General features: G+C 50.8%; 2 protein-coding genes across 2 annotated transcripts in view; one reads left to right on the top strand and one right to left on the bottom strand.

Annotated features, from left to right (window-relative positions):
• Positions 1–26,082, top strand: part of DYNC2I1 (dynein 2 intermediate chain 1) — an 850,736-nt gene that overhangs the window by 359,345 nt on the left and 465,309 nt on the right.
• PTPRN2 (protein tyrosine phosphatase receptor type N2) overlaps positions 1–26,082 on the bottom strand; it is a 1,007,974-nt gene that overhangs the window by 885,831 nt on the left and 96,061 nt on the right. Inside the window, exon 2 of the mRNA XM_050785710.1 lies at positions 24,876–24,926. Coding sequence (XP_050641667.1) covers positions 24,876–24,926 — 51 coding nt within the window. The remainder of the gene's footprint in view (positions 1–24,875; positions 24,927–26,082) is intronic.

Raw genomic sequence — 26,082 nt, 5'->3', positions numbered from 1 at the left:
GGCGGCGCATATCTGTAATCCCAGCTACTCGGGAGGCTGAGGCAGGAGAATCACTTGAACCCAGGAAGCAGAGGTTGCAATGAGCCGAGATCATGCCACTATACGACAGAGTGAGACTCTGTCTCAAAACAAACAAACAAAGCATCCACGTGTCCCTTTTCTCTACACACTTGACAACACACGTTATCTTCTGTCTTTTTGACAAAAGCCATTCTCACAGGTGTGAGCTGATAATTCACTGAGGCTCTGATGTGCATTTCCAATGATGCGTGATGTTCCGCGCCTTTCTCATACCTGTCAGCCATCTGCATGTCTTCTCTGGGAAAATGTTCTATTCAAGTCCTTTGCCCTTTTTAAAATTGGAGGGCTTGGGGGTTTTTAGCTTTGGGGTTTTTTGTTTGTTTGTTTTTTGTTGTTTTTTTGTCCGTTTTGCTATTGAGTTGAGTGAGTTCCTTATATATTTTAGATATTAACACCTTATAGATCTATGGTTTCTCCACATTTTCTCCCACCCTATAGGCTGCCTTTTCATTTTGTCGATGGTTCCTTTACTGCACAGCAGCTTTCCAGTTTGATGTAGCCCCATTCATTTATTTTGCTTTTGTTGCCTGTGTTTTGGGGTCTTGTCCAAAGCTTCTCGCCAACGCCTATGTCACGGAGCTCTTCCTGTATGTTTTCTTCCAGGAGTTTTACAGTTTCAGATCTTGTGTTTGGGTCTTTCACCAATCTGGGGCAGATTTTTGAGAACGGTATAACATAAGGTCTCATTCATTCTTCTGAGTGTGGATGTCCGGTTTCCCCAACACCGTTTATTGGAGAGACGGCTCTTTTCCCGGAGTCTTCTTCACACCTAGTTGACCATATACGGTCAGGCTTATTTCTGGGCTCTTTGTTCCGTTCTCATCTCATCCCTTTACATGGCGTGTGTTTAAGTCGCTGGCCAAAAGTTAGGTAATTCTGCTGCCAAAGACCTGGGAGCCCCTGGGCAGTCCCTGTTGCTGTTTCTATTGCTGCTGCTGTTGCATTTGTTACATTGTGGCAAGGTGTTCACATTCTTGCTTTCACCACCACCCATTTCCCCTGTGCTACTTTACCAGCAGCTAGTCTAGGATGCAACCGGAATTGTGGGGCTCACGTGAAACAATGTGCATAAAATCTCTTGTAAATTATAACTCACCCTGCATGTATAAGCAAAAACTGTGGCATTTTTACAGTCTTCCTATGTCTTCAGCTAATAGCCTTAATAACAAAACAGAATATTGTCACTCAATTAGACTAGGGTTATTTACCTAAGACAATTTTGCATTGCAATTTGCAAATTCTTAAATGGCAAATTAGTCATTTGCATTGATTTGCATGTCCACAGAGAAATATCTTTCATGCTAATTATGTTTTTGCTAACAAACCATAGAAGTAATAATGAGGAGACTGAATTCCCTCACCACACCTTTGGCTTCGTTACACAAAGCACAGCTGGCGTTTTAGGGTGGGAGGGTTTCATCGGGATCATCGTGCCCAGAGCTCCTCAACTCTGACAGCATATTACAGTCACCTCAGGAAGCTGAAGAGAAAAAGAAAGGACGGCAAAGCCTGGGTTCTGCTCCGCCCCTTGCCACCCTCAGCCGACATTCTGATTCACTAGTGACATGTGATGCCTGGGCATCAGTATTTTTCAAAGCTGCCAGGTGTTTCCAGGTGTTACTCACCACTGGCATGGCTGACCCCCATGTTTTGCATGTAAGAAATCCAACACGCACAGAGCTGTGGCTCAAAGAGAGGGGGGTGCGCAGGGTGGTGGCAGGGCAAGACAAGCCCCAGCTTCGTGACTGATGCCCAGTCCCCTATGTTTGTCCCACAAAGATCAAGACTCTATTGTGCATACAGGTATGCACACCCACCACCCACACACACTCCCAATAGATTAACAGTATGCACACCCACACCCACTCCGGGTGGATCAACAGCGTGCACACCCACGCCCACTCCGGGTGGATCAACAGTGTGCACACCCACGCCCACTCTGGGTGGATCAACAGCGTGCACACCCACGCCCACTCCGGGTGGATCAACACTGTGCACACCCACGCCCACTCCGGGTGGATCAACAGCGTGCACACCCACACACACTCAGGGTGGATCAACAGCGTGCACACCCACACTCAGGGTGGATCAACACTGTGCACACCCACACCCACTCCGGGTGGATCAACAATGTGCACACCCACACACACTCCAAATGGATCAACACTATGCACACCCACACCCACTCAGGGTGGATCAACACTGTGCACACCCACACCCACTCCGGGTGCATCAACAATGTGCACACCCACGCACACTCCAAATGGATCAACACTATGCACACCCACGCCCACTCCGGGTGGATCAACACTGTGCACACGCACACCCACTCCGGGTGGATCAACACTGTGCACACCCACGCCCACTCCAGGTGGATCAACAGCGTGCACACCCACACCCACTCCGGGTGGATCAACAGTGTGCACACCCACACACCACTCCGGGGTGGATCAACAGCGAGCACACCCACGCCCCAAATCGGGTGGATCAACACTGTGCACACCCACGCCCACTCCGGGTGGATCAACAGCGTGCACACCCACGCCCACTCCGGGTGGATCAACAGCGTGCACACCCACGCCCACTCCGGGTGGATCAACAGCGTGCACACCCACGCCCACTCCGGGTGGATCAACACTGTGCACACCCACGCCCACTCCGGGTGGATCAACAGCGTGCACACCCACGCCCACTCCGGGTGGATCAACAGTGTGCACACCCACGCCCACTCCGGGTGGATCAACACTGTGCACACCCACGCACACTCTGGGTGGATCAACAGCGAGCACACCCACACCCACTCAGGGTGGATCAACACTATGCACACCCACGCCCACTCCGGGTGGATCAACAGCGTGCACACCCACGCCCACTCCGGTTGGATCAACAGTGTCAGGCTTTCAGACTGAGGAAAGGAAAACACTGTCCTTGCCTGCGCACGGTGGCTCACGCCTGTAATCCCAGCACTTAGGTAGGCCAAGGTGGGTGGATCATTTGAGGTCAGGAGTTCGAGACCAGCCTGGCCAAAGTGGTGAAACCCTATCTCTACTAAAACACAAAAATTAGCTGGGGGTGGCGGCAGGCACTTGTAATCCCAGCTACTCAGGAAGCTGAGGGGGCAGAATCGTTTGAACCCGGGAGGGGGAGGTTGCAATGAGCTAAGATAGCACCACTGCGCTCCAGCCTGGGCGACAAAGGGAGACCCTGTCTCCCCTTCTCAACAACAACAGTAACAGCAACAACAACACTAGTCCACAATGAACAGACCCAAAAAGATGTGTAAAGTGTGGGTCTAGTTCTTTTGCTTGTTTCTTTTTAAAGAAAGAAGCAAAATCCCAATTGTTGAGTCATCTTCCCCTGTGGTCAGGAACTTTCCCAGCCCTGCTGAGCCCTCACTCGAGAGTGTTTCTGTTTCTTGAAAACAAATGAGAATGACAACAGCAAGACGCTCCTCAATCATTAAAAACACCAAAGAGCATCTGTTCGTGCCCCAGCAAGTGAGAGAGAAAACCCAGCCAAAAAAAAAAAAAAAAAAATGCAAAGAATTGAGAGCTGAGATTTGTCCTAGTGCCATCATAACGGGCTGCCGTCACAACAGGGTCTGACATGGTGGAAAATCATACAGTAGAAATAAAAGAATCTCATTTGGACATGATTTATAAGCAAATACGGTTATAGCATTTTATTTCAACAACTGGGGAAAAACAACATAAAATTTATTCTGTTTTGCAGAAAAACTAAGGCTGACCAATAGGATTTGACTGTTAGAGAGACAGCAATACATTTTCCTAGTGACTGATGGGATAAACTGCTTGTTGCTTGTTTTTATTTTTTACATTTCTGCATCTTTCCAGAATCTCAAGTACCCTGGATTCGAGGGAACTTCTCCCGGTGGGTGCTCAACACAGCTCTGCCCTCTCCTCTGAGAGCTCAGCTCCTGAAAAGGTTCATGCAAGGATGCTCACAGCAACCAAATGCTGGGAACAACCAGTGTGGGTACAAGCAAGATGCGGTGTGTCCCTCGGCGGAGCACAACTCAGCAACAACAGGAGCACAGGGTGCTGGTGGGAAGGTAGCGTTGCGTCATCCCGACCGACTGCTCATACTCAGTTACCAATCTAGCTCCTTGCTGTACCCTTTCCCCCTTCTCACTACTGCACTTGACCAGTCTTCAAAACATTGAAAAGGAACAAATGTATACAGTGGGAGGTGAGGCCAGAAGGGTCAGAGCATTCACTGAGGTGGAGAACAGGCTCAGTACAACTTCCCGCTCACGTTACAGTGAAATACGTAACCTTAGGTGTGTGTTTCCGTGAGGTTTTATAGATCACACGGATTTTTTTTTTTTTTTTAAGATGAGATCTCACTTTGTGACCCAGGCTGGAGTGCGGTGGCGAGATCTCGGCTCACTGCAACCTCCGCCTCCCAGGTTCAAGCCATTCTCCTGCCTCAACCTCCGAAGTAGCTGGGATTACGGGAGTGCACCACCACGCCCGACTAATTTTGTATTTTTATATTTTAGTGGAGACGGGGTTTCACTATGTTGGCCGGGCTGGTCTCGAACTCCTGACCTCAAGTGATCGGCCCTGCCTTGGCCTCCCAAAGTGTTGGAATTACAGGCGTGAGCCACTGCACCTGGCCAGATCACATGGAATTTTAAGGAGCAGGCGGGAATGTATCTTGGTGGGTGAGCAGAGAAGACCAGGGGGTGGTCTGCTTGGTCCACAGGAGGCTTCCCAGGCAGCTGGAGACATTGCTGCTGCAGGGAGGGGCCGTTAGGACCTGCAGGGTGCCAGGAAGCATTGCCCTCCCCTCATGGTCTCTGCTGCAGGGGCCCAGAAGACTTGTAAAGCCTCAGTGCTCATCGGTCTTGCCAAGTGCTCATTTCAACCGTGGCCTGGGGCAACTGCTATTTAAATGCATCCACTAATCTTGTTCTATATTTAATCCCTTCACCAAAAAAACTGGAACCTCACTTTGGCTGACCTGCCTTCTGCACGGCCAGGCCAGACACGGACAGGGCCGGAGGAGGCTTCAGGTGCCTGGAGGTCTGGGGAGCCGGGGGCAGGCTGCTAGGACTCCAGAGTCCTCTGTGTGCCAGACGAGTGTGGTTTTCTCCTTCCTTCTCATCAAGCACTTTCTGAAGATCAGTTTTATTTCAAGAAAAATCAAAGGGTTTTTTTTTTCCATAAATTGCACTCCTGTCCAAGCTCACAGTGCCCTTTTAGTCGGTGAGAAGCTGAGCAAACCTTCCTCCCCTCTGAAGGACAACAGTAAAGGCCAGCACGAGAGGGTGGGGCTCTTCTGTGGAGGCAAAGCCAGCCTCTCCCAAGCCAGCTCCCCTCTCACCTCCCCCTCCTATGGAGCACGCCCACCGGACTTACCAAAGGATCTTCAGCAGGGCCTAACCCACACACAGCACTGCTGGGTCTCCAGTCTCTGGGATTTCTTCTAATTCTGAGGACAAGTTTAAAACCTTACTAATGGCTGGGCACAGTGGCTCACACCTATAATCCCAGCACTTTGGGAGGCCAAGGTGGGTGGATCACAAAGTCAGGAGATTGAGACCATCCTGGCCAACATGGTGAAACCCGTCTCTACTAAAAATACAAATATTAGCTGGATGTGGTGGCAGGTGCCTGTAATCTCAGCTACTAGGGAGGCTGAGGCAAGAGAACCACTTGAACCAGGGAGTCAGAAATCGTGGCGAGCCGAGATTGCACCACTGCACTCCAGCCTGGGGAACAGAGCGAGACTCTGTCTCAAAAAAAAAAAAAAACACCTTACTAACAAAATTGACTTCAAGCTAAATGAATAAAGAAGGGGAAAACTCTCTACAAATCATTTCTCTGATTTCCGAATTGAAAAGCAACCAAGAAGACTCTGCCAATTGGTGGGTGCCCCGGCCCCAGGGCTCCTGTCAGGCTGGGTGCGTGTCTGCTGCCCGTTCTGTCTGCTGAGTCCACTGTCAGGGCAAAGAGAAGACATGGGACAGCCAGGAAAGGTGGCCCAGCTGCTCCAATCATGCTTCCGGCCCCACCACAGTTCCCGCAGGCATTTCACGTAATGCAATTATTCTCTCCTGCAACATTCATCTGACCAATACGTGACCATTTCCTCTCTTTTGCCAGCATCATAGAGAGTTCACAAGAGACAAATCAAGGTCACTGTGGGTCCCAGTAGCAAACCGAGAACCTGTATCTTAAAGACAAATAATGATGAACCACCATAAATTCCGTGGGCCTTTGAGAAGCCAAAGGGTGAGCTGATTGGAGGAAGGATGGGAAGATGCCCGATCAGTGTGGTTCCAGATCAAATTCTGCCTGTGTGTCACCCACATTTAACACTAAGGGACCAAGTTTGTCATCTGTTAAATGAGAACAAAAATACATGCCCTGTTATTGCTCAGTGACGGTGCAGAAATCTAACAAGATAACACACATAAAACACTCAGAAAGGCATAAACCCCCATGCAAGTACACTATTATTACCTTATTCCATTTCAGTCACAAGAGCAGGTGCTGGGTGTTATTCCAGCTCAAGAATATCTCAAAGCACCCAGGCCTGGAATAGAGAGAGTAGGTTCCAAAGCAGCCCCAGGCTAAGCTTTGCACACAGACTCAGGCCATGAACACCCCCATCAGTTAGAGGGAAATCACTCACCCTTCAATCCACTCTTAACGCAGACCCCACCTCTATGGAAACTGCCTCAAAAGAGAGAGCAGACCGATGTCCCAAGAATGATTAGACGGCACCTCTGAAATACTAAGGCAGTTGCATGCAAGGGCCCGAGAGCTGGCTGTCCACATTTCCTCCCAACTCCACCTTTAGTGACACGGCGTCGGTAACTGGGAGGCAGCGGTGGCGTCGGCAGCGGCGGGGGGAGCTTTACACTAGAGAACCCGGCCGCAAATCAGGTCCCAAAGGCTGCAAATACTAGTGCTTATGCATTTGCCCATACTGCACTACTGAGCCACTGAGATTAGGCCTGAAATTAGTTATGGGTTACCCACACACCAAAAAATATGTTTGTTGTATGCATAATCTTTAGAATCCACATTTGGTTTGATATTTTTGCTTTAATAATAAAAGGTTTTGTGCTTTCCAAAATGGTGTGACCACACATAGACATTATCCATCCAAACTCCTCGTCCCCAAGATCAATTTCCTATCTCCTCCAATCCTGTTAGCAAACGAACCAAAATTAAATCAGGATTTGGCAGATTTCTCTCAACACTGCAGCAACTCAGAGTCCTGGTAAGGAGAAAGAGGAGCTGTAAACATATGTTAAAACCCGTAAAGCTCCTCCTGCCACAAGCGCACTCCACTCTCTGAATAAACCCCTCTAATGAGCTGCTTCGGGGAGGCTGCATCCACGCCCAGGACAGCGGGGACGGCCAGCCGCACCCACTGCGCGGCCTCTGCTGTGTCTGCACACCCTGACTGAGGAGCCGCGTGTCAGAGACCTAGGAGCGCGGCTCGCCTCTCCCGCGTCCATAATTTAGTGACAATCTCCACGGCAACTAGACTCCAGGAAAGAGAAGGAAAAGGTTTCCCGGCTCTCTGGGCAGTGGGTGCTTCGTAAACTGCAAAACACATCCCCAAACACGGGTCCCAACGACACTGTCACCCTCAGCTTCGTAAACTGCAAAACACATCCCCAAACACGGGTCCCAAGGACACTGTCAGCCTCAGCTTCGTAAACTGCAAAACGCATCCCCAAACACGGGTCCCAAGGACACTGTCAGCCTCAGCTTCGTAAACCGCAAAACACATCCCCAAACACGGGTCCCAAGGACACTGTCAGCCTCAGCTTCGTAAACCGCAAAACACATCCCCAAACACGGGTCCCAAGGACACTGTCAGCCTCAGCTTCGTAAACCGCAAAACGCATCCCCAAACATGGGTCCCAAGGACACTGTCAGCCTCAGCTTCGTAAACTGCAAAAACACATCCCCAAACACGGGTCCCAACGACACTGTCAGCCTCAGCTTCGTAAACTGCAAAACACATTCCCCAAACACGGGTCCCAACGACACTGTCAGCCTCAGCTTCGTAAACTGCAAAACGCATCCCCAAACACGGGTCCCAACGACACTGTCAGCCTCAGCTTCGTAAACCGCAAAACGCATCCCCAAACATGGGTCCCAACGACACTGTCAGCCTCAGCTTCGTAAACTGCAAAACGCATCCCCAAACATGGGTCCCAAGGACACTGTCAGCCTCAGAAAATCTACAGTGATCTGAAACGAGCTCATTCAAACTTGACCTCAGCCTTGAAAACAGCACAGCCAACCGTCTAACAGTCGACCATGATAGATTGGGCAGGGGGGAACGTTTTAAACATTAATTTAAAAAAAAAAAAAAAAGGTTGGCTACAAATAGCTTAAAAACCAAATGTTTTAAGTATTTAAAAGAAAATAAACTGTGAAGCAAAAACTACTCCAGTATAAATCTCAGATATTAACATTCCTTGGGGCTGATTTCTAATTTACTTAATTTCTTTCACCCAGGCCCATGACGCCCCTTCACATGGTAAAAGAAAAAAATCCCTTTCTCCTAAGTCAGTGACATTCCTAGGTAGACATCAAGATCTCGCGCTTACGAGACCAAAAGCAAAAGCAGGGTATAAGCAAATGAGGTCAGCCCTGGCGCTGGGCGGGAGTAGCACTGGCCCAGTCCCCGCTGTGCAGACCCACCATGTCCCCTCACAGCTGGTCATCAGTCACAGCAAAGCCAGGCCAACGCAACCTCACAGCTGGACGTCAACCACAGCAAAGCCAGGCCAACGCAACCTCACAGCTGGTCATCAGCCACAGCAAAGCCAGGCCAACGCAACCTCACAGCTGGTCATCAGCCACAGCAAAGCCAGGCCAACGCAAGAGGCACAGCGAACTCTATAGGACTCCACGTTCGGAACTTGCTCCTTCATCAAAAAGCGGATTAAACCAGCAGATTCAGCCACAGGAAGGCCTTGGACCCCGGGACCTCTGGAAAACACTGCCTGTAACTGGCACTCCGAGTTAACTTTTCCCTGAGAAATGCTCAACCCCATTTAGTTTTTGGACATGCCACTGGAAATATGCAAATAAGTTTCATCTACTAAACCATTCCTTATCCTCTCAAATCTCTGAAATTTAAGGCTTTAGAAAGTTAATTTGATCAACGGGAAAGTCAATCCAGCATCTAGAGATAAAGGGGAAAATGGTCTTTCAGGAGCATCTTAGTAAATGCTGGCAGGTGGCACGGAGCTTGCCCAGGTGCCCAACCCAAATAGGGGCCACCTCCACTGGAGTCAACCGCCCAGCAGAACGTGGGCACCCCGCCTCCCAGAGGGGCCCTCTTCCCAAGGTCGGCTACGAGGCGGGTCCTGTCTGACCACAGAGGGAGTCGGGAGTGGGGCTGTCCCCTGGCTCCTGGGAAGCACTCATTGTTTAGCGGGAGAGAAGTCACGGAGAGAGGCCGGGTGACGCCACAGGACGCCCCGTGGGACCGTGCACACCGCGTTCTACAGACATGGGCATCCTGGAGAGCTGAACACAGGGCAATGATGCAAACTGGCATTTGTACCTCCCGGTGCCCCACGGAGATAGGACCTGAGGAGCCTGGTGGTCCTTGTTCAGCTCCAGAGCAGACGCTGGCGAGGGAGGAAGGTGGTCGTAAGAACCCCAACTGCAGCACAGTCTCCAGCTTCTCATGCAGAAGAGCTGGGGGCGCTTGGGAGAAATGAGTTTCCCTGACGCCACAGTGGCAGGCGGGAGGGTTCAGGACCCGATAAGCAACAAGGTCCCAGAGGAGCAGCCTGTGGGTGCCACCAAAGAGCACAGTTCTGGGGAGGCCCCGAAGGGCCCCAGGACTCCCCGGCTTCCCCTGTCTAGGGAGGCCCCAAAGGGCCCCAGGACTCCCGGCTTCCCCTGTCTAGGGAGGCCCCAAAGGGCCCCAGGACTCCCGGCTTCCCCTGTCTAGGGAGGCCCCAAAGGGCCCCAGGACTCCCGGCTTCCCCTGCCTGGGGCCAGACGGTGCTCTTCCTCCTGTGGGTGGGAACAGCTTCAGCACCTGTTCTAGTTCCCTTGATTCAGGCATCCCGGCCACTCTCCCAGTGAGACCATGAAGATGAGGATGCTGGAGAAATGTGACCTTGTGCACGCTTCGCCCCTGCTTAACAAGCCTGCCGTGCACCAGGGACAATCACCAAGGACGGGCCCACTCAGCAGAGGAACCCCCAGGAAAACGCCCTCGGGAGGCCACGCCTGCCTCCACCCCCAGCTGACACCCCCTCCCCAGCCGGGCACTCCAACCCCACCTTCTTGGGAGGCCACGCCTGCCTCCACCCCCAGCTGACACCCCCGCCCCAGCCGGGCACTCCAACACCTTCTCGGGGTTTTTAGGATGTGCCACTGCTGGGCTCACTCTCCAGCTTCCTTGAATCCTACCTCTCCTCTCAGGCCTGTGGGGTAAAGTAGCTATTCTAACTAATGTGAAATTGGAATTCCAAGCCAAGGCACACACACACACCTGGAGACCGTCTTGGTTAACGGGTAATTCATTCTCTTAGTGGGAATTCCAGTCCAGTCTACATAAGCATCATTAAGGCAGTCTCATGGGGAAGAAGTTTGGGAGTCAGATATTAGAACCTCACTGTGCAGAAATACAAAACCCAGAGTTCTTTCCTTAAAGTCCTGACTTGAGGGAAGACCTCAAAATCCAGGGCTGCACATCTGGGCTCTGAAACCTGCATATCATACTTACTATGATTTGTATTCCTCCCGCTGTTTGTTGCTTTGTTTGTTTTTGAGACAGAGTCTGATTCTGTTACCCAGGCTGGAGTTCAATGGCTTAATCACTGCAACCTCCTCTTCCTGGGCTCAAGTGGTCCTCCCACCTCAGCTTCCAGAGTAACTGAGACCATAGGCACTTGCCACCACACCTGGCTAACTTGTGTACTTTTTGGAGAGAAGGGGTTTCGTCATGTTGCCCAGGCTGGTCTTGAACTCCTGAGCTCAAGCAATTCGCCTGCCTTGGCCTCCCAAAGTGCTGGAACTACAGGCATGAGCCACTGCACCCGGCTCCACTGTTAATTTAGAACAAGACACATCATTTCTCCAGTATTTATGATTTTAGTTACAAAGCCACACCAGATAGCATCGAATTCGAATCATATCAATGACACCGATGCACACAGCTGTCCCAACACAAGATAGCAGGGCTGTCCATCCCCAGCACGTGAATGACTGTAAGTCACCAACAACTGCCAGCAAAGGACGCATGAAGGATCAGCCCGAGTCTCCGTGAAAATTCACAGCACAGACGCCGCTTGGGAGGGAGAGGAGAGAGGGGCCCCAGCAGGCACCATCACCCTGTCTGTGCCGCCAAGGGGCCTGTGAGTGTGACCCTGACACCGAGTCAATCTGCTTCTCCGCCTGAGGCTGCCAGGCAGCCTGGAGGCTGGAAAAAAATGTAAAACGTGTTCCTCTAAAACGAGGGCATCCTCAGCCGGGATGCTATAAATACGCCAAAGAAGAGGAGATGCGAGAATGTCAATCTGGTTCTGTTCCTCCCGCTTCTCCTTCCTCCCAGCAAACTTCTGATAAGAGAAGCGCCTGGAAAGTTTGAGGAGCGAATGGCATCTTCAGAGCCATAGGCTGGGGTCACACACGCACATTTGAGCTCATGTGTGTGTGAGACCCAAACTGAGCTGAACTGATTTTAACTTACCTCAAGTCACTAATCTGAAGTCTCAATATCACGTTACTTTTTCCGTTAATACACCAGATAAAGCTGAGCTTCACACAGTTCAATTCAGTCGTTTGCTTCCATCCCCTTTTAGGTTTAATTGGAATTTGGGAGTGGAATGAGACTGCCAGTCACACGGAGTGATGCAGTTTCGTGTGTCACAGCTGTGGGTCTTCCTGTTGCCTCAGCCCCTCTGAGAGGACGAAGGGGTGGGGCCCTGCTCACAAGGTGGCTGGAACAACTTAGATGGTCCCGTTCATTGCTAACCAATAATGCAAAGATGGTTAGACCATTTCAGTGCCCCGGCTGCTAGATTTTCTTCATTAAACACATATCATGCAGTCCTGCCTGACATATTTTAACACGCACAGAAAACAGGGCATACAGCAAATGGAAAATGTCTATTACCTCTAAGTCAGAGTGAGATTTGGTGAAGGGACATGAAAGGAATTTCTACTTTTTATTTTAGATAGTTCCAAACTGTTCATTTTGAATATATCCATATATGTATAATTCATTTTTTAATTGATTTTAATTGACACACCTGAAAGAGAAAAATGGGTAATGCTGTAATGGCCAACATCTTCCCTTTTCATAAAATCAGACTTTGCTGCCGTCGCCCACTATTAAAATAATACCAAAGTGGGCTCAAGAGTAGAGGCAACTGAGAATTTGATTTTAAAGAATGTGCTGAATTTTCTATTAAAGCAAAATATAAAGCTCTTTGACACCCCAATAGTGTACACTTCCTGTAAGTTCAAGAAATTCGCCTATTTCCAAGGCAGCATCACCCCCCCCAACCCCAGGTTTTCGGCCTGGCCTGGGATGGGGTAGTGGCCCGGGATGGGGTAGTGGCCCGGGATGGGGTAGTGGCCCGGGATGGGGTAGTGGCCTGGGATGGGGTAGTGGCCTGGGATGGGGTTAGGCCCCCTACGGGCTGCAGAAGGGCCTCTCTGGAAAAAGCAACTGAAAGCTCAGCCCAGCCTCAGCCAGGCTGCTCTTTTCAGTCCCCATGGCTGCCCCGACAGGCAGGGAGCTCAGGGGGTGTCCCCACCTCTGTCCCCACACATCCACCCTTGGCCAGAAAAGAGGGAGGCACCTGAAGACAGAGAAGGGGAGAAAGCGCTGGTCAGCGGGGCAGGGGCAGGACCGACAGTGCTGGTCAGCAGGGCAGGGGCAGGACTGAGAGCCTGTGGGCAGGAAACCGAGTGGGAAGAGCAAGGGGTGGTAGGCAGGCCGGGCTGCTGGAGAGTCACCATGGAGCATGGGGCAGGCACGGTGGCAAAGACAGTGGGCCGAGTGGGTCATCACACGGCACGGGAGCCACAGCCCCGGGTGCTGCTTGAATCAAGAAGGCTCAGCCCATGACTGCTACGTCTAGTCTCCAGGACCCAAACTGTCCAGGAATCAAGCAGGACTCCTGCAGGTGCACTGCAGTGGATGGCTAGAGGAGGGAAAGGAGCACCGTACAGACACTCAGGAAACTGCAAACTGGAAGGGGCGTGAAAGCACAAGGCCTTGATCATTCTCCTGGCATTTGGTGCTGAGTGTAGGGCGAGCAATGGGCGTCACTGGGGAAGAGCAGGAAAGGAAGGCTCAGCATGAACGAGGAGGCAGAGGCCCGCTCTGCCTCTCGAAGAACGGGTGGGATGTGGAGCCGTGACAAGGGCATGGGCCAGAAAGTGGAGTGGGAATAATGCTGAAATTAACCTGATAAGGAAGCTGCTTTCAATGCGTCCCTGAGCTGGACCCCCATGGAGAAGGACCACACACCCCAAGGCTGCCCTTCAGTTTTGACTTGATTCTGCGGGAAAGTGGGAGCCATTGAAGGTTTCACATCAGGATGACTGTAGGGGGCAGACAAGAGACACAACTTATAAAAGCGGACTCTGACTTGTGTACATGCCGTACAGAGATGTAATTCAGTGACTCTTTAATTAGCAACTTGTATGGCAGACGTATTCCTGTTCTCAATGACAAGGAGCTCCCACACAGTCCAAGAAAAAGACAAAACTCAGTGGGAAGGGGGCAAAGATGGGAGCAGTAACTTACAGAAGCGGAGGTGAAAGAGGCCGCACGGGACATGATAACACGTGTCACCGCGACAGTCACTGGGGAAACAGAAGCGGAGGTGAAAGAGGCCCCACAGGACATGATAACACGTGTCACCGCGACAGTCACTGGGGAAACACACATCTAACAATACCCACGTTGTTGGGGGCAGCGGCTCCCTTGTTTCTCAGCTGTGGACAACCACAGAACAGGACCCTCGAGTGAGTGTTTCGGGGGCAGAAGAGGTAAAGAACAGAGGCCGGAGATGCAGACAGACTGGTGCAAAGTGGCTGCCTGAGGGCTGTGGCCTAGAGCAAGTCACCGAACTCTTCTGAATTCCAATTTCCTCACCCTAAGGCTGTGAGCGGGGCTCATGTTAGTCAACGTGAGTGGGGCGGCGAGGCACAGGAGGTCCTCAGCCTGGACTTTCTGAGCGCTCAAAACAGCCTGGATGTTGTTGCAAAGAGGACTGGAGCTCCCGAAGGGTGACCCACTCGCCGACAGCCTCCCTCCCTCTCTCCTCTGCTCTTCTTTCCTGACTAAAGCCTTCTTGAGGTCTGAAGGAAGCAGATCAAGTGAACGCTTCCATTGGAAGAGCTCAGAACTTTTTTTCCTCTTCATTTTCATGGTTAGCAATCTCAGGCTGGGTCTGCCAGCTCCTGCTGTGATCTGGGGGACACCCAGAGTGTGGCAGCAACTCTGATATTCAGAGCTGTTCTGTTTTATGGAACTGGAAAAAAAATAAGATAACTTTTGACACCTGGGAGGCTGCGGAAAAGCACAGTGGATTTGAAAAACAGATGAGGTAGCAACTGAGAGATCTACGCTCTGTGAATCACAAACCACTCAGAGAGCCTGGAAATGCTGAGGCCACACGGCGGAGAGGCCAGGTCCTGGCTGCTGCCTGTGGGGGTGGGCAGAATGAGCCTTGCATTCCCCGACCCTCCAGCGCCCGTAGGCGAATTCTCAGAGACCTCACAGGGTACCACGGGATGGCAGGCGCAAGCCAGCTCCGTGGCGCAGTGGTCGTCGTCCTCACTGCTGTGGGGGCGGGGACTCCGGCTCTGGAGACCGACTGCTGTTTCTGTTTGGGTAATGACAGCAGCACCGTGCAATGACTGACCTGCTGGTTCTCTACTTGGCAACAATTTCCCAATTGGGATTCTAGATTCCAAGAAGGTAGGGTCTGGTAACTGTTTCTGCAGCACAAATTGGCAACAATTTCCCAATTGGGATTCTAGATTCCAAGAAGGTAGGGTCTGGTAACTGTTTCTGCAGCACAAATTGAGTTCACTGCTTGATCAAACCTAAATAAAGAGTCTGAGGAGCAAGACCTTCCTAGGAGCACGTTCCAGCTTCGCTCCACGTCGTGGGGGTTGCGTCTCACCCTGAAGCCTGTGGCAACCCAGTGGAGGGGTTCATCGGCGCCATTTTCCCAGCAGCACATGCTCATCGCCTGTCTCTGTGCTATGTTTTGGTAATTTCCACAGTGCTGGATCCCTGAGCTGTGATCCGTACTCTTTGGCGTTATTGTCATTGTTTTGGGGCACCATGAACCGTGCCCATAGAAGACAGTGAGCATAACTGATAAATGCTGTGTGTGTTCTGACTGCGTGACTGACCAGCCATTCTCCATCTCTCTCCCTCTCCTCCACATTCTCCCATCTCTCTCCCTCTCCTCCAGCCTCCCTATTCCCTGAGACACAACAATATTGAAATTAGGCTAATTAGCAACCCTATAGCGGCCTCCAAGTGTTCACGTGAAAGAAAGAGCCACACCTCTCTCACTTTAAATCAGAAGCTAGAAATGATTAAACTTAGTGAGGAAGCCATGCCGAAAGCCAAGAATCGGCCAAAAACAAGGCCTCTCGTGTAAAACAGCCAAGTTGTGAATGCAAAGGAAAAGTTCTTGGAGCAAATTAAAAGTGCTACTCCAGAAAATGAGAAAGTGAAACAGCCTTACTGCTCATACGGAGAAAGTCTGAGTGGTCTGGATAGAGCCAGCCAGCCACAATATTCCCTTAAGCCAGAGCCTCATCCAGAGCAAGGCCCTCACTCTTCAATGTCATGAAGGCTGAGAGAAGTGAGGAAGCTGCGGAAGAAAACTCCGAAGCTCGAGGGGGCTGGTTCACGAGGTTTAAGGAAAGGAGTCATCTCCATAACATAACAGTGTAAAGTGCAGCAGCAAATGCTAATGGAGAAGCTGCAGCAAGCTCTCCAGATCGCGCTGAGATCAGTGATGAAGGTGGCTACTCTAACAACACATTTTCAATGTAGACAAAACAGCCTTACGTTGAAGAAGATGCCATCTAGGACTTCCACAGCTAGAGAGAAGACAGTGCCTGACTTCAAAGCTTCAAAGGACAGGCTGGCTCTCTTGTGAGGAGCTAATGCAGCCGAGGCCTTTAAGCCCAGGCCAACACTTGCTCATCCCAGAGCCCTTAAGAGTCATGCTAAATATATGACTGCCTGTGCTCTGTCGCTGGAACAAAGCTGGATGACAGCACACCTGTTTACAGCATGGTTTACTGAATACTTTAAGCCCACTATTGAGACCTACTGCTCAAAAAAGATTCCTTTCAAAATATGGCTGCTCATTCGCAGTGCACCGGTCACCCAAGAGCTGTGATGCAGCTATACAAGGAGGTGAATGTTGTTTTCATGCCTGCTGACACCTCATCCATTCTGCAGCCCAGGGATCAAAAAATAATTTCAAGACACATACACATACATATATATTACATATATTATATATTATATTTAACATATTATATATTAATAATATATTCTATAATATAATATATAATATATTGTAATTATATGTATTATATATATATTTTATATATATATATATATATTTTTTTTTTTGAGATGGAGTCTCGCTCTATCGCCCAAGCTGGTGCAGTGGTGCAATCTCAGCTCACAACCTCCACCTCCCGGGTTCAAGCAATTCCTCGCCTCAGCCTCCCACATAGCTGGGATTACAGGCACACGCCACCACGCTTGGCTAATTTTTGTATTTTTAGTAGAGACGGGGTTTCACCATGTTGGCCGGGCTGGTCTTGAATTCCTGACCTTGTGATCCACCTGCCTCGGCCTCTCAAATTGCTGGGATTACAGACATGAGCCACCGCACCCAGCCAAGACTTACATTTTAGAAACACACTTTGTAAGATGATAGCTGCCATAGATAGTGATTCCTCTGATTGATCTGGGTAAAGTACATTGAAAACCTCCTGGAAAAAACTCACCATTCTAGATGCCATTGAGAACACTTGTGATTCATGGAGGAAGGTCAAAATAGCAACATTCACAGGAGTTTGGAAGAGGCTGATTCCAACCTCCATGCATGACTTTGAGGGATTCAGGACTTCAGTAGAGGAAGGAACTGCAGATGTGGTGGGAACAGCAAGGGAACTAGAACTAGCAGAGCTGCCTGAAGATGTGACCAAACTGCCACAATCTCATGAGAAAACTTTAACAGGTGAAGAGCTGCTTCTTAGGGATGAGCAAAGAAAGTGGTTTCTGGAGATGGAATCTCCTCCTGGTGAAGAGGCTGTGAGCATTGTGAAAACCACAACAAAGGATTCAGAATATCACATCAACTTATTTGATAAGACAGTGGCAGGGTTTGAAAGGATTGACTCTAATTTTGAAAAAAGTTCTAGTATGGAAAGGTAAAATGCTACCAAACAGCATTGCATGCTACAAAGAAATCTTTCATGAAGGAAGAGTCAACTGATGCAGTCAACTTTATTTGTCTTATTTTAAGAAATTACCACAGCCGCCCCAACCTTCAAGCAACCACAGCCCTGATCAATCAGCAGCCATCAACACTGCGGCAAGACCCTCCACCCGCAGGAAGATTACAACTTGCCGAAAGCTCAGGTGATCATTCGTATTGTTGGCAATGACATTTTTAATGAAGGCCTGTACATTGCTTTTTAGACATCATGCTATTACACACTGAATAGAACACAGTCTAATGAAACGTAACTTTTATATGCACTGGAAAACTAGAAAATCTGTGTGACTCACTTTATTGTCATATTTGCTTTATTGCAGTGGCCCAGAATTGAACCAACTGTATCTCCAAGGTCTGCCTGTAGATGCTCAATCAGTGGTTTTTTGATATTCACAAATGAGCCCATTCACTAGCTTTTCCTGGGTAGTTTCTGAAGCACACTTTTGGGAATTGATATGCAAAATTTATATAGACTGGATTCGGGACACACTACCTCAAAATATGGCAGGGTGGCCCTCGAGAAAACGGCAGAAGCAGACCACAGAAACCAGAATTCCCCCGGCCCCTTCTCCTCAGAGGCAGGTCATAAGCCCCTCATGACAGAGGGGCCTCCCTATGCCCAGAGCGGAATGTCCTTATCTCCAGCAGAAGCAGCTAGAAGACTCTGGACAGGCCTTGCTGAGCCCTTCAGCCTATGACATCAGAGCACGCCATTTGCCCTCCGATCACACTTCTACACAACTGTCCATAAAAACAGCCTTTCCTGTTTCCTGGGTCTTCATTTCTGAAGGCTCTCATGTGACATATAAAAACAATATTCAGTAAGTGGGTAGGGTTTTCTCTTATTAATCTGTCTTTTGTTACAAGTCTCAGCCATGAACCCAGAGAGGGGTGAGAAACTACTTTTTCCCCACTGTGGTATATAAACCTTTTATTTGAGGGCTATGGGGGTGTCTCTTGTGCCATGAAAGGATGATTCATTTATCTTGTGTCCACTCACTCAATCAATAATTTCCCACAGATGGCCCTCACTGCTTGCTGTGGCCGAGAATCCAAATACGGTTAATCGCATGGCTTCGAAGAATTAGGGAGACACTCTGGATTTGAATATTCTAAAGTCTTCCACTTAGGGGACAACCCTAGTGCTTTCAGTGCCTAAGTTGCACTGGGAGGTGACTGTTTGCTAGAAAAACTCCCAAATCTGAGAGAGACGGGTTTATTGTTCTGCTTTGTGCCCAGATGGTGGAGCCAGCATTTTCAACCATCTTGTTCTGTGTCGGGTTGAACATCCTGGGAGGAAGCTCATCTGTCTGGGGTCAGGGAAGTAACCCCTTATTAAGGAAATGCAATTCTCTGGCTATATCCTCCACTATGCTTACCTCCTTGCCTAACTGTATCCTCAGTTCTCTTTTCTTCTTTTTAAAAACAGCTTTATTGAAACATAATTCATATACCATATAATTCAGCCTTTTAAAGTATAGGAGTTGGCTGGGCACAGTGGCTCATGCCTGTAATCCCAGCACTTCGGGAGGCCAAGGTGGGAGGACCACTTGAGGTCATGAGTTCAAGACTAGCCTGTGAAACATAGGGAGACTCCATCTCTGCAAAAAAATTTTAAAATAGCCAGGCATGATGGTGTGTGCTTGTAGTGCCAGCTACTAGCGAGGCTGAGGTAAGAGGATGACTTGAGACTAGGAGTTCAAGGCTCCAGTAGGCTAGGATTGCACCACTGCATGCCAACCTCAGCAACAGAACAAGTCCTTGTCTTAAGGAGTCAATGGTTTGCTGAATGTTCAGAGTTCCATGACCACCTCACCGTCCACCTCAGAGCCTCTCAGTACCACCAAAGGGAACCTGCCCCTCCGCCATCACTTCCCATGCCCCCAACACTTGCTCCAGCCCTACACGGCCACAACCTACTTTCTGTCTCTACCAACTTACCTCTCCTGGACTTATTTATTTATTTACCTATTTATTTATTTAGAGACAGAGTCTCACTCTGTTGCTCAGACTGGAGTGCAATGGTGCGAACTCGGCTCACTGTAACCTCCACCTCCTGGGTTCAAGCGATTCTCCTGCCTCAGCCTCCCGAATAGCTGGAAATACAGATGCCTACCACCACGCCCAGCTAATTTTTGTATTTGTAGTAGAGACGGGGTTTCACCATGTTGGCCAGGCTGGTCTTGAACTCCTGACCTCAAGTGATCCACCCGCCTCGGCCTCCTAAAGTGCTGGGATTACAGGCGTGAGCCTCCGCCCCTGGCCGCCTGGACATTTTGTATAAATGAAATCATGCCCCTGTGATTTTTGTGACTCGGCTTCTTCCACTGAACACAGAGTTTTCCAAGTTCCTCCACGTCAGTGTGCAGGTGCTTCCTTCCTTCCTTTCCACGGCCGAACAACACTCCAGCACCGCAGACGTCCTCGGTTCCTGGTGGTCTTCTGCCCTCTTCAGCGGAGAAAGGGCTTGGAATCGAATATGCTGCCGTTGCAGACGTGAAGGCTGTGGCTGTGACCCCGCCACGGGGAGTCAGCTGCAGGAGGAGCCTCCCCACCATCAGCGTGGCCCGCAGAGTGAGCCACGAGCGCAAGGGTACCCCTCCCAGCAGCTGTTGCTGTGGCCCTGGCTGGCAGCGTCCCGGGAGGGCACCTGCAGAGGGAAGGCAGACACCCTGCAACGGCCCACAGGCCCATGTCACCTGGGCCACCGAGCGCAGGGCTTGTGGGTCGTCACAGCATAACTCAGCCTTGAGCCACAAGACACGGAGCCGACAGGTGTGTAGCTGAGCCATCCCTCCCCTACCTGTCACCATTCTTCCACCTCCCTCCAAGCAGGGAGCTCAACTTTCTCCCCTTGCCCTCCTGGACGTCCGGGGTTTCTGTCCCTGGGCTCCAGCGCTGTGGTGTGGTCGTGACGCACTCTTAGAAGCTCAGCCACCCCTCTGCACCCCTCCTGTTCAGCCACCCCTCTGCGCCCCCTCCTGTTCAGCCACCCCTCTGCACCCCCCTGCTCAGCCACCCCTCTGCGCCCCCCCTGCTCAGCCACCCCTCTGCGCCCCCCCCTGCACAGGCCTCTCCTCCTTTCTGGGTGGCTGTTTCCAGGGATCTGAGCTAAAAGGGAGTGGTGGTTTGTTCATGTGCCTCCTTCCCACCTCTCTTCTTTTAGCAGGAACACGCTGGCATGAAAAATTGGAAAACCAGAGAAATATGAAGAAAATAAAAGTCGCTACCCAGAGAGAGCCACTATTCACAGTTTCATATATTTCTTTTAGCTTTTTCTGCTATCCATATTTTCACACATCGTATTTTCGTGGATAGTTTTTCTTTCTTTTTTTTTGTTTTTTTTTTTTTTTTTTTTTTTTTTTTTTTTTGAGACGGAGTTTTAGCTCTTTGGAGCGCAGTGGCCTGCTATCCATAGCTCCGCCTTTCACATAGCTGTGGGACTAATCGTATTTTTTTTAGACGTTTCAGTTTTGGATCCTGACCTCGTGATCTTTTTCATTACAGGCTTACGCCCGGCCTTTCTTTACTTTCTACCACCTGCACTTTCTGATGTTATTAACAACTTTTTGAACACTTCCCTTTTAATGTCTGCTTAACATTTGAATCATGTGACCATAACATGGCTTTAAAGAAGCATTCTCATTTGTTTAATATTAACGATTTGTCTACTGTTTTAAAATTAATATCAACACCACTGCAAAGAACAACTTTGTACTTCAAGTTTTCTTTAGTATTTTGCGTAATGGATTATTTTCTTAGGGCATATTCTCACGAATCGGATTGCTGAGTCACGGGCTACCTCACTTACGTGGTGTGAACGCGCTGGCCAGTCAGCGTCCATCACGATCATGCCAGGCCATGCTCCCACCAGCAGGGCGTGAAAGCAACCAGCTCGCTTCCTGACATAAGTGTGATCTATTTTAATCTTCATAGATTTGTTTTCCATTTTTCTATCGTGGAGTAGTTATTATAGCTTTAGAATTTTTAGGACATACCACCTGTTTTTGGATGTGTCCCATTTAAAGTTATCAACCATGAAATCAAATCCACTTTAAAAATTATTTGAAACCTGTTTTCCTCATATTTAGGATGCCCATGTAACAGCATCTAAACTCTCTTTTCTACAAGCTGTTCCAGGATTACGTGACTGCTTTATCTTAAGTTTTCACTTCCAGAACACTTACAATCTTTTCTATAGTAATCAAAGTTACTCCAGAGTTATGAATTACCAAGGAATTGACCCCCAGGGTCGCTTTAAAGTTTCTAATCACCACTTCCTCCTGAGGGAGCTGGCCTAAAACCCTCACAGCTGAAGCACTCAATTACATTAAACACGCACATGCAGAGGCTGCAATTTCATAGTTTCAATTGCATATTGTGGTAAAATAGATGTCACATTAAAATGTACCATCTTAGCCATTTTTAAGTGTACAGTTCGGTGGTGTTAACTACGTTCACACTTTTGATCAGTCATCACCACCATCTATTCCCAGAACTTTTCCATCGTCCCAAACTGAAACTCCACCAATTACACACTGACACCCCAACCGTCCCCCAGCCCCTGGTCCCCTCACTCTACCTTCTGTCTCTATGAACTTGACTGTCTTTAGTACGTCACATGCGTGGAATCATTATTTGTCCTTTTGTGACTGGCTTATTTCACTCCGCATAACAGCCTCAAGGTCCACGCATGTTGCAGCATGTCAGCGCTCCCTTCCTCTTCGGGGCTGCGTACTATTCCATCACGTGGATGGACGTTCCACTTGTCCATCTGCCCATCAGCGGACACTGGGCTGCTTTCGCCTCTGGCTGTTGCGCATTAACTGCTATGAACGTGGGTGTGCAAACAGCTCTTCAAGTCTCTGCTTCCCGTGTTATGGGGTACGTACCCAGAAGTGGGGTTGCTGAGGCAAATTACAAACTCTATTTTTAATTTTTTAGGAAACCACCATAGTGTTTCCCTCAGCAACAACGCTATTTTACATTCCCATCAGCAGTGCACAAGTGTTCGATTTCTCCACATTCTCACCAACACCGATTTTCAGGGTTTTTTAAAAACTAGCCACCCTAATGGGTGTGAGGCAGTATGTTTATCTTTTGACTTTCTTTCTATTAACAAGGTCTGTTGGGCTTTTAAAAAACATATCCAAGCTTGATAAGATTATATATTCCTGCATGTACCTTAAGGAAAGAGAGGGGGAAAGAGAGAGAGGGAGCCAGAGAAAGAGACCCTGCGGCTGGTGACAGAATGTTCTGGACTTGGAGCCACCCCCCACCGCACCCTGGGCTGCTGCACCCCTGGCCCACCAGCCTCGGGCTAAACCAGTCACCATGGCAACCATAAATCTGAGCCAGCAGCGCAGGAACCACTTCTCCTATCGCTCCCGTCAGCCTCGCAAAGCAGTTTTCTAAGATTGGGCGCCTCTGGCTTCGCTGTTTCCTAGACCTCCACTGCATCATAAAAAAAAAATCAAATATCACCTGTTTCTATAAATCAAGGCCTGAATATGGGTATTTACATTTAAATTGCTTTTCTCTTCCAAAGAATCCACAGTCATTATCTGGATATGATGTTGAGACGACTCCATGTCCGGGAGGCAAGTCAAGGTTGGGGAGAAAAACGTCTGAGAACGATCACAGCCAGACACCCAGGCTGGCCTTTGTCAAGGAACTGGGGAAACAGCCTCGGCTTTTATTCTGCTGGAGCTACTTACAGCTCCAATTAAATTAAACACACACACCTGCTTCCATTATCATCAAACGCTGTTGAGTCCAGGCAGACGACATAGGCTTTTCAATATCCCTATTTTTCTTAAGGCTGCCTCCAAATTAAAGCTGCACGGAGTAGATGCCAGGGAGCCCCGGGGGTCTTGGGCTGGGCCAGAACCTCACCCGCCACCCACGCTGCACCCCACGAGCTGCCGGTTCCCATTTGTCACACTCGGCACAGGAATCTCCCCAAACAAGAGGCAACAGCAGAAGCTGCGGTGGCCGAGGACCTGCTCTCCTCTTGGCGCCTCCAGCGTGGCTTCCCCTCCCGACCCCAGAAGCTGCCTAGGCACAGACACAAGAGGCTCGGTCCGGAACCCAGGACTGGTCCCACCCCAGGGCGCATGAGCTCCTCGGTTTCGCTTCTCGGACCCTCAGAGGCATCCACCTCGGCTCCCCCAGGATGCAGCAGTGCAGGTGAGGCCTGTCCTGAAATACCTCAGGAGGGTGGCACCCCAGGCCAGCACCCCGCCGGCACCCACGTCTGTGCAGAGATTAGTGGGTGCAAGGGGCCTCTGGGCAGGCCCCTCCATCCTGGCTAGGATTAAATCCACTCCTGCCCACAGTCTGAGGACAGATGGGCTGGGAGCTGGGGAAAGAGAAGGCCACGCTCAGCGCGTCCCGGGCCCACACGCAGCCCGACTTGGAGAAAGGCGGCTCTGCCCAGCGCTTTTCTGAGGATACTGGAGTTTACGCCTCCCCTGCGCCTTCAGAGCGCACAGCGCCCAGTTCATCAGCATCAGACAGGACGGGACGGCCTCTGCTCTGGAGATGCCCTCTGTCTGAACCCACCAGACGGAAGGGACTCCGCGGGACCGCTGCTCCCTGTATTTCATAGTAACTGCCCTCCTCATGGGCTTTCAGCCCAGCCTGAAAATGCAGCATTTGCACGTGTTTTCTTATCCGCCTGATAAGAGAGGAAAATAGGTGGCTTAAAGGACGAAAAACCTGGCCGGGCGTGGTGGCTCACACCTGTAATCCCAGCACTTTGGAGGGCCGAGGCGGGCGGATCACCTGAGGCCAACATGGTGAAACCCTGTCTCTTCTAAAAACACAAAAAAATTAGCCAGGGGGAGAGGTGCACACCTGTAGTCCCAGCTACTCAGGAGGCTGAGGCAGGAGAATCGCTTGAACCCCGGAGGCGAAGGTTGCAGTGAGACATAGCACCACTGCACTCCAGCCTGGGAGACAGAGCAAGACTCTCTCTCAAAAAATTTTTTTAAACAAGGATGAAAAACTTGCCGAAGGACAGAACAAAACAAAATCAGAAAGCAAGGGTTGGTGCGATGAGTGCCCAGCACCCGGGCACCCTCTTCCCCCCGACCCAATGAGGCCACAGCCCATGGCTCCGGGGCTCCACCCGCCTCCTCTCAGCAGCGCGCCTGGGCGGCCCCAACTCCAGGCCAGAGGCCGGGCTCACCAGGCTGGGCGCTGCGCACGGCGGGCAGGAGAAGGGCAGACCAGGGCGCAGCAGCCAGGACCCCACACTCACCGTTCACACAGGCCTCGGACGCTCCGCAGAGGCCCTCCTCGAGTAGGCAGCCTGCAGGGAAACAGAGAAGAGACACGGTCAGCTGGGGGTAGGAGGGGGTGCCCCCGAGGCTGCCGCCCTGGCCCACTGGTGAGTCAGAGAAACTGCCGGCCGAGCAGGTTCCTCTGATCCAGCTTTTCCGAGATGGTGACCATTATTCTGAAGCCAGAACGCTGCTCCCCTGACTCAACCACGTGCGAGGCCTCCTGGCCTTGTCCCGGAGCCCAGCTCTCACCTGGACCAGGCCCACAGCTCTCGGCTGAGGGTCAAGCCAGCGTCATGATAGGAGCATAGGAGACCCCGGGCAGCAGGATCAGCAGCGGGGCCGGGGACTCCCCTGGGCACCTCCCCTGGACCAGGTGCCCACTGCGCGCACCGGGTCTCCCGAAGTGAGGCTGCAGGGCCCCGGGGAGCGGAGGCTTCCAGGGAGGTATCACGCTCCACGGAGAGCCCATCTGCGTGGGAAGCAAACCGTGGCATCCGTGGCCACAGACAAGAGACACATGAGAGTGTCGGGAGAGGAAAGGAGGCAGCGGAGACAAAGATGGGCAGGAAAAGCCAGAGAGGCAGGGCCAGGCCCTGGAGAAGACGCCGGGCAGAGGCAGCACCTCGATCCGCACCTAGGAAGGGGCTCCAAAAGCTCCGTGGTGCCGGGCGACCCCAAGCCGAGCATCCACCGCGGCCGGGCAGTCTGGCAAAGGCTGGCATTCGGCTCCACGTCCACGCCCATCTTAAAACACAGACAGATGGGTCCAGAAAGCACCACCCCGCTAGGCAGTGGCTCTGGCAAGGGCGTGAGCAGACAGAACACTAGAACCGGGGGGGCCCCAGGGTCATGACGCGGGAGTCTCACTGCCAGCGAAGGCCGGGTGTGGTCTGAACACGCCGTGTCCTTCACTCATTCCTGCGAAGCATAGTGCCTTCAATCCTGCTTCACCAACCGACAAACGCCTGTTCATCCGCTAATATCCCCGCGGGAGCCCCAGACTCTCCCCCCACCGCTGCCCAGGCGTCTGTTTCCGGACTCACCACACTGTGCAGTGACTGTGGATTAGGGTGTATCTCCCTCTCCTGGAGTTCAGGAGCCGGGCGCATGCCTCTTTCCACCCTCAGTACCCTTTCCTCCCATGCCCTCTGTGTGTCTGACACAGGGCAGGTGCCCAGGAGC

The sequence above is a fragment of the Macaca thibetana genome, chromosome 3, assembly GCF_024542745.1.
Source record: "Macaca thibetana thibetana isolate TM-01 chromosome 3, ASM2454274v1, whole genome shotgun sequence".
In the NCBI taxonomy this organism is placed as follows: Eukaryota; Metazoa; Chordata; class Mammalia; order Primates; family Cercopithecidae; genus Macaca; species Macaca thibetana.
This window is presented reverse-complemented; position numbering and strand designations above follow the sequence as displayed.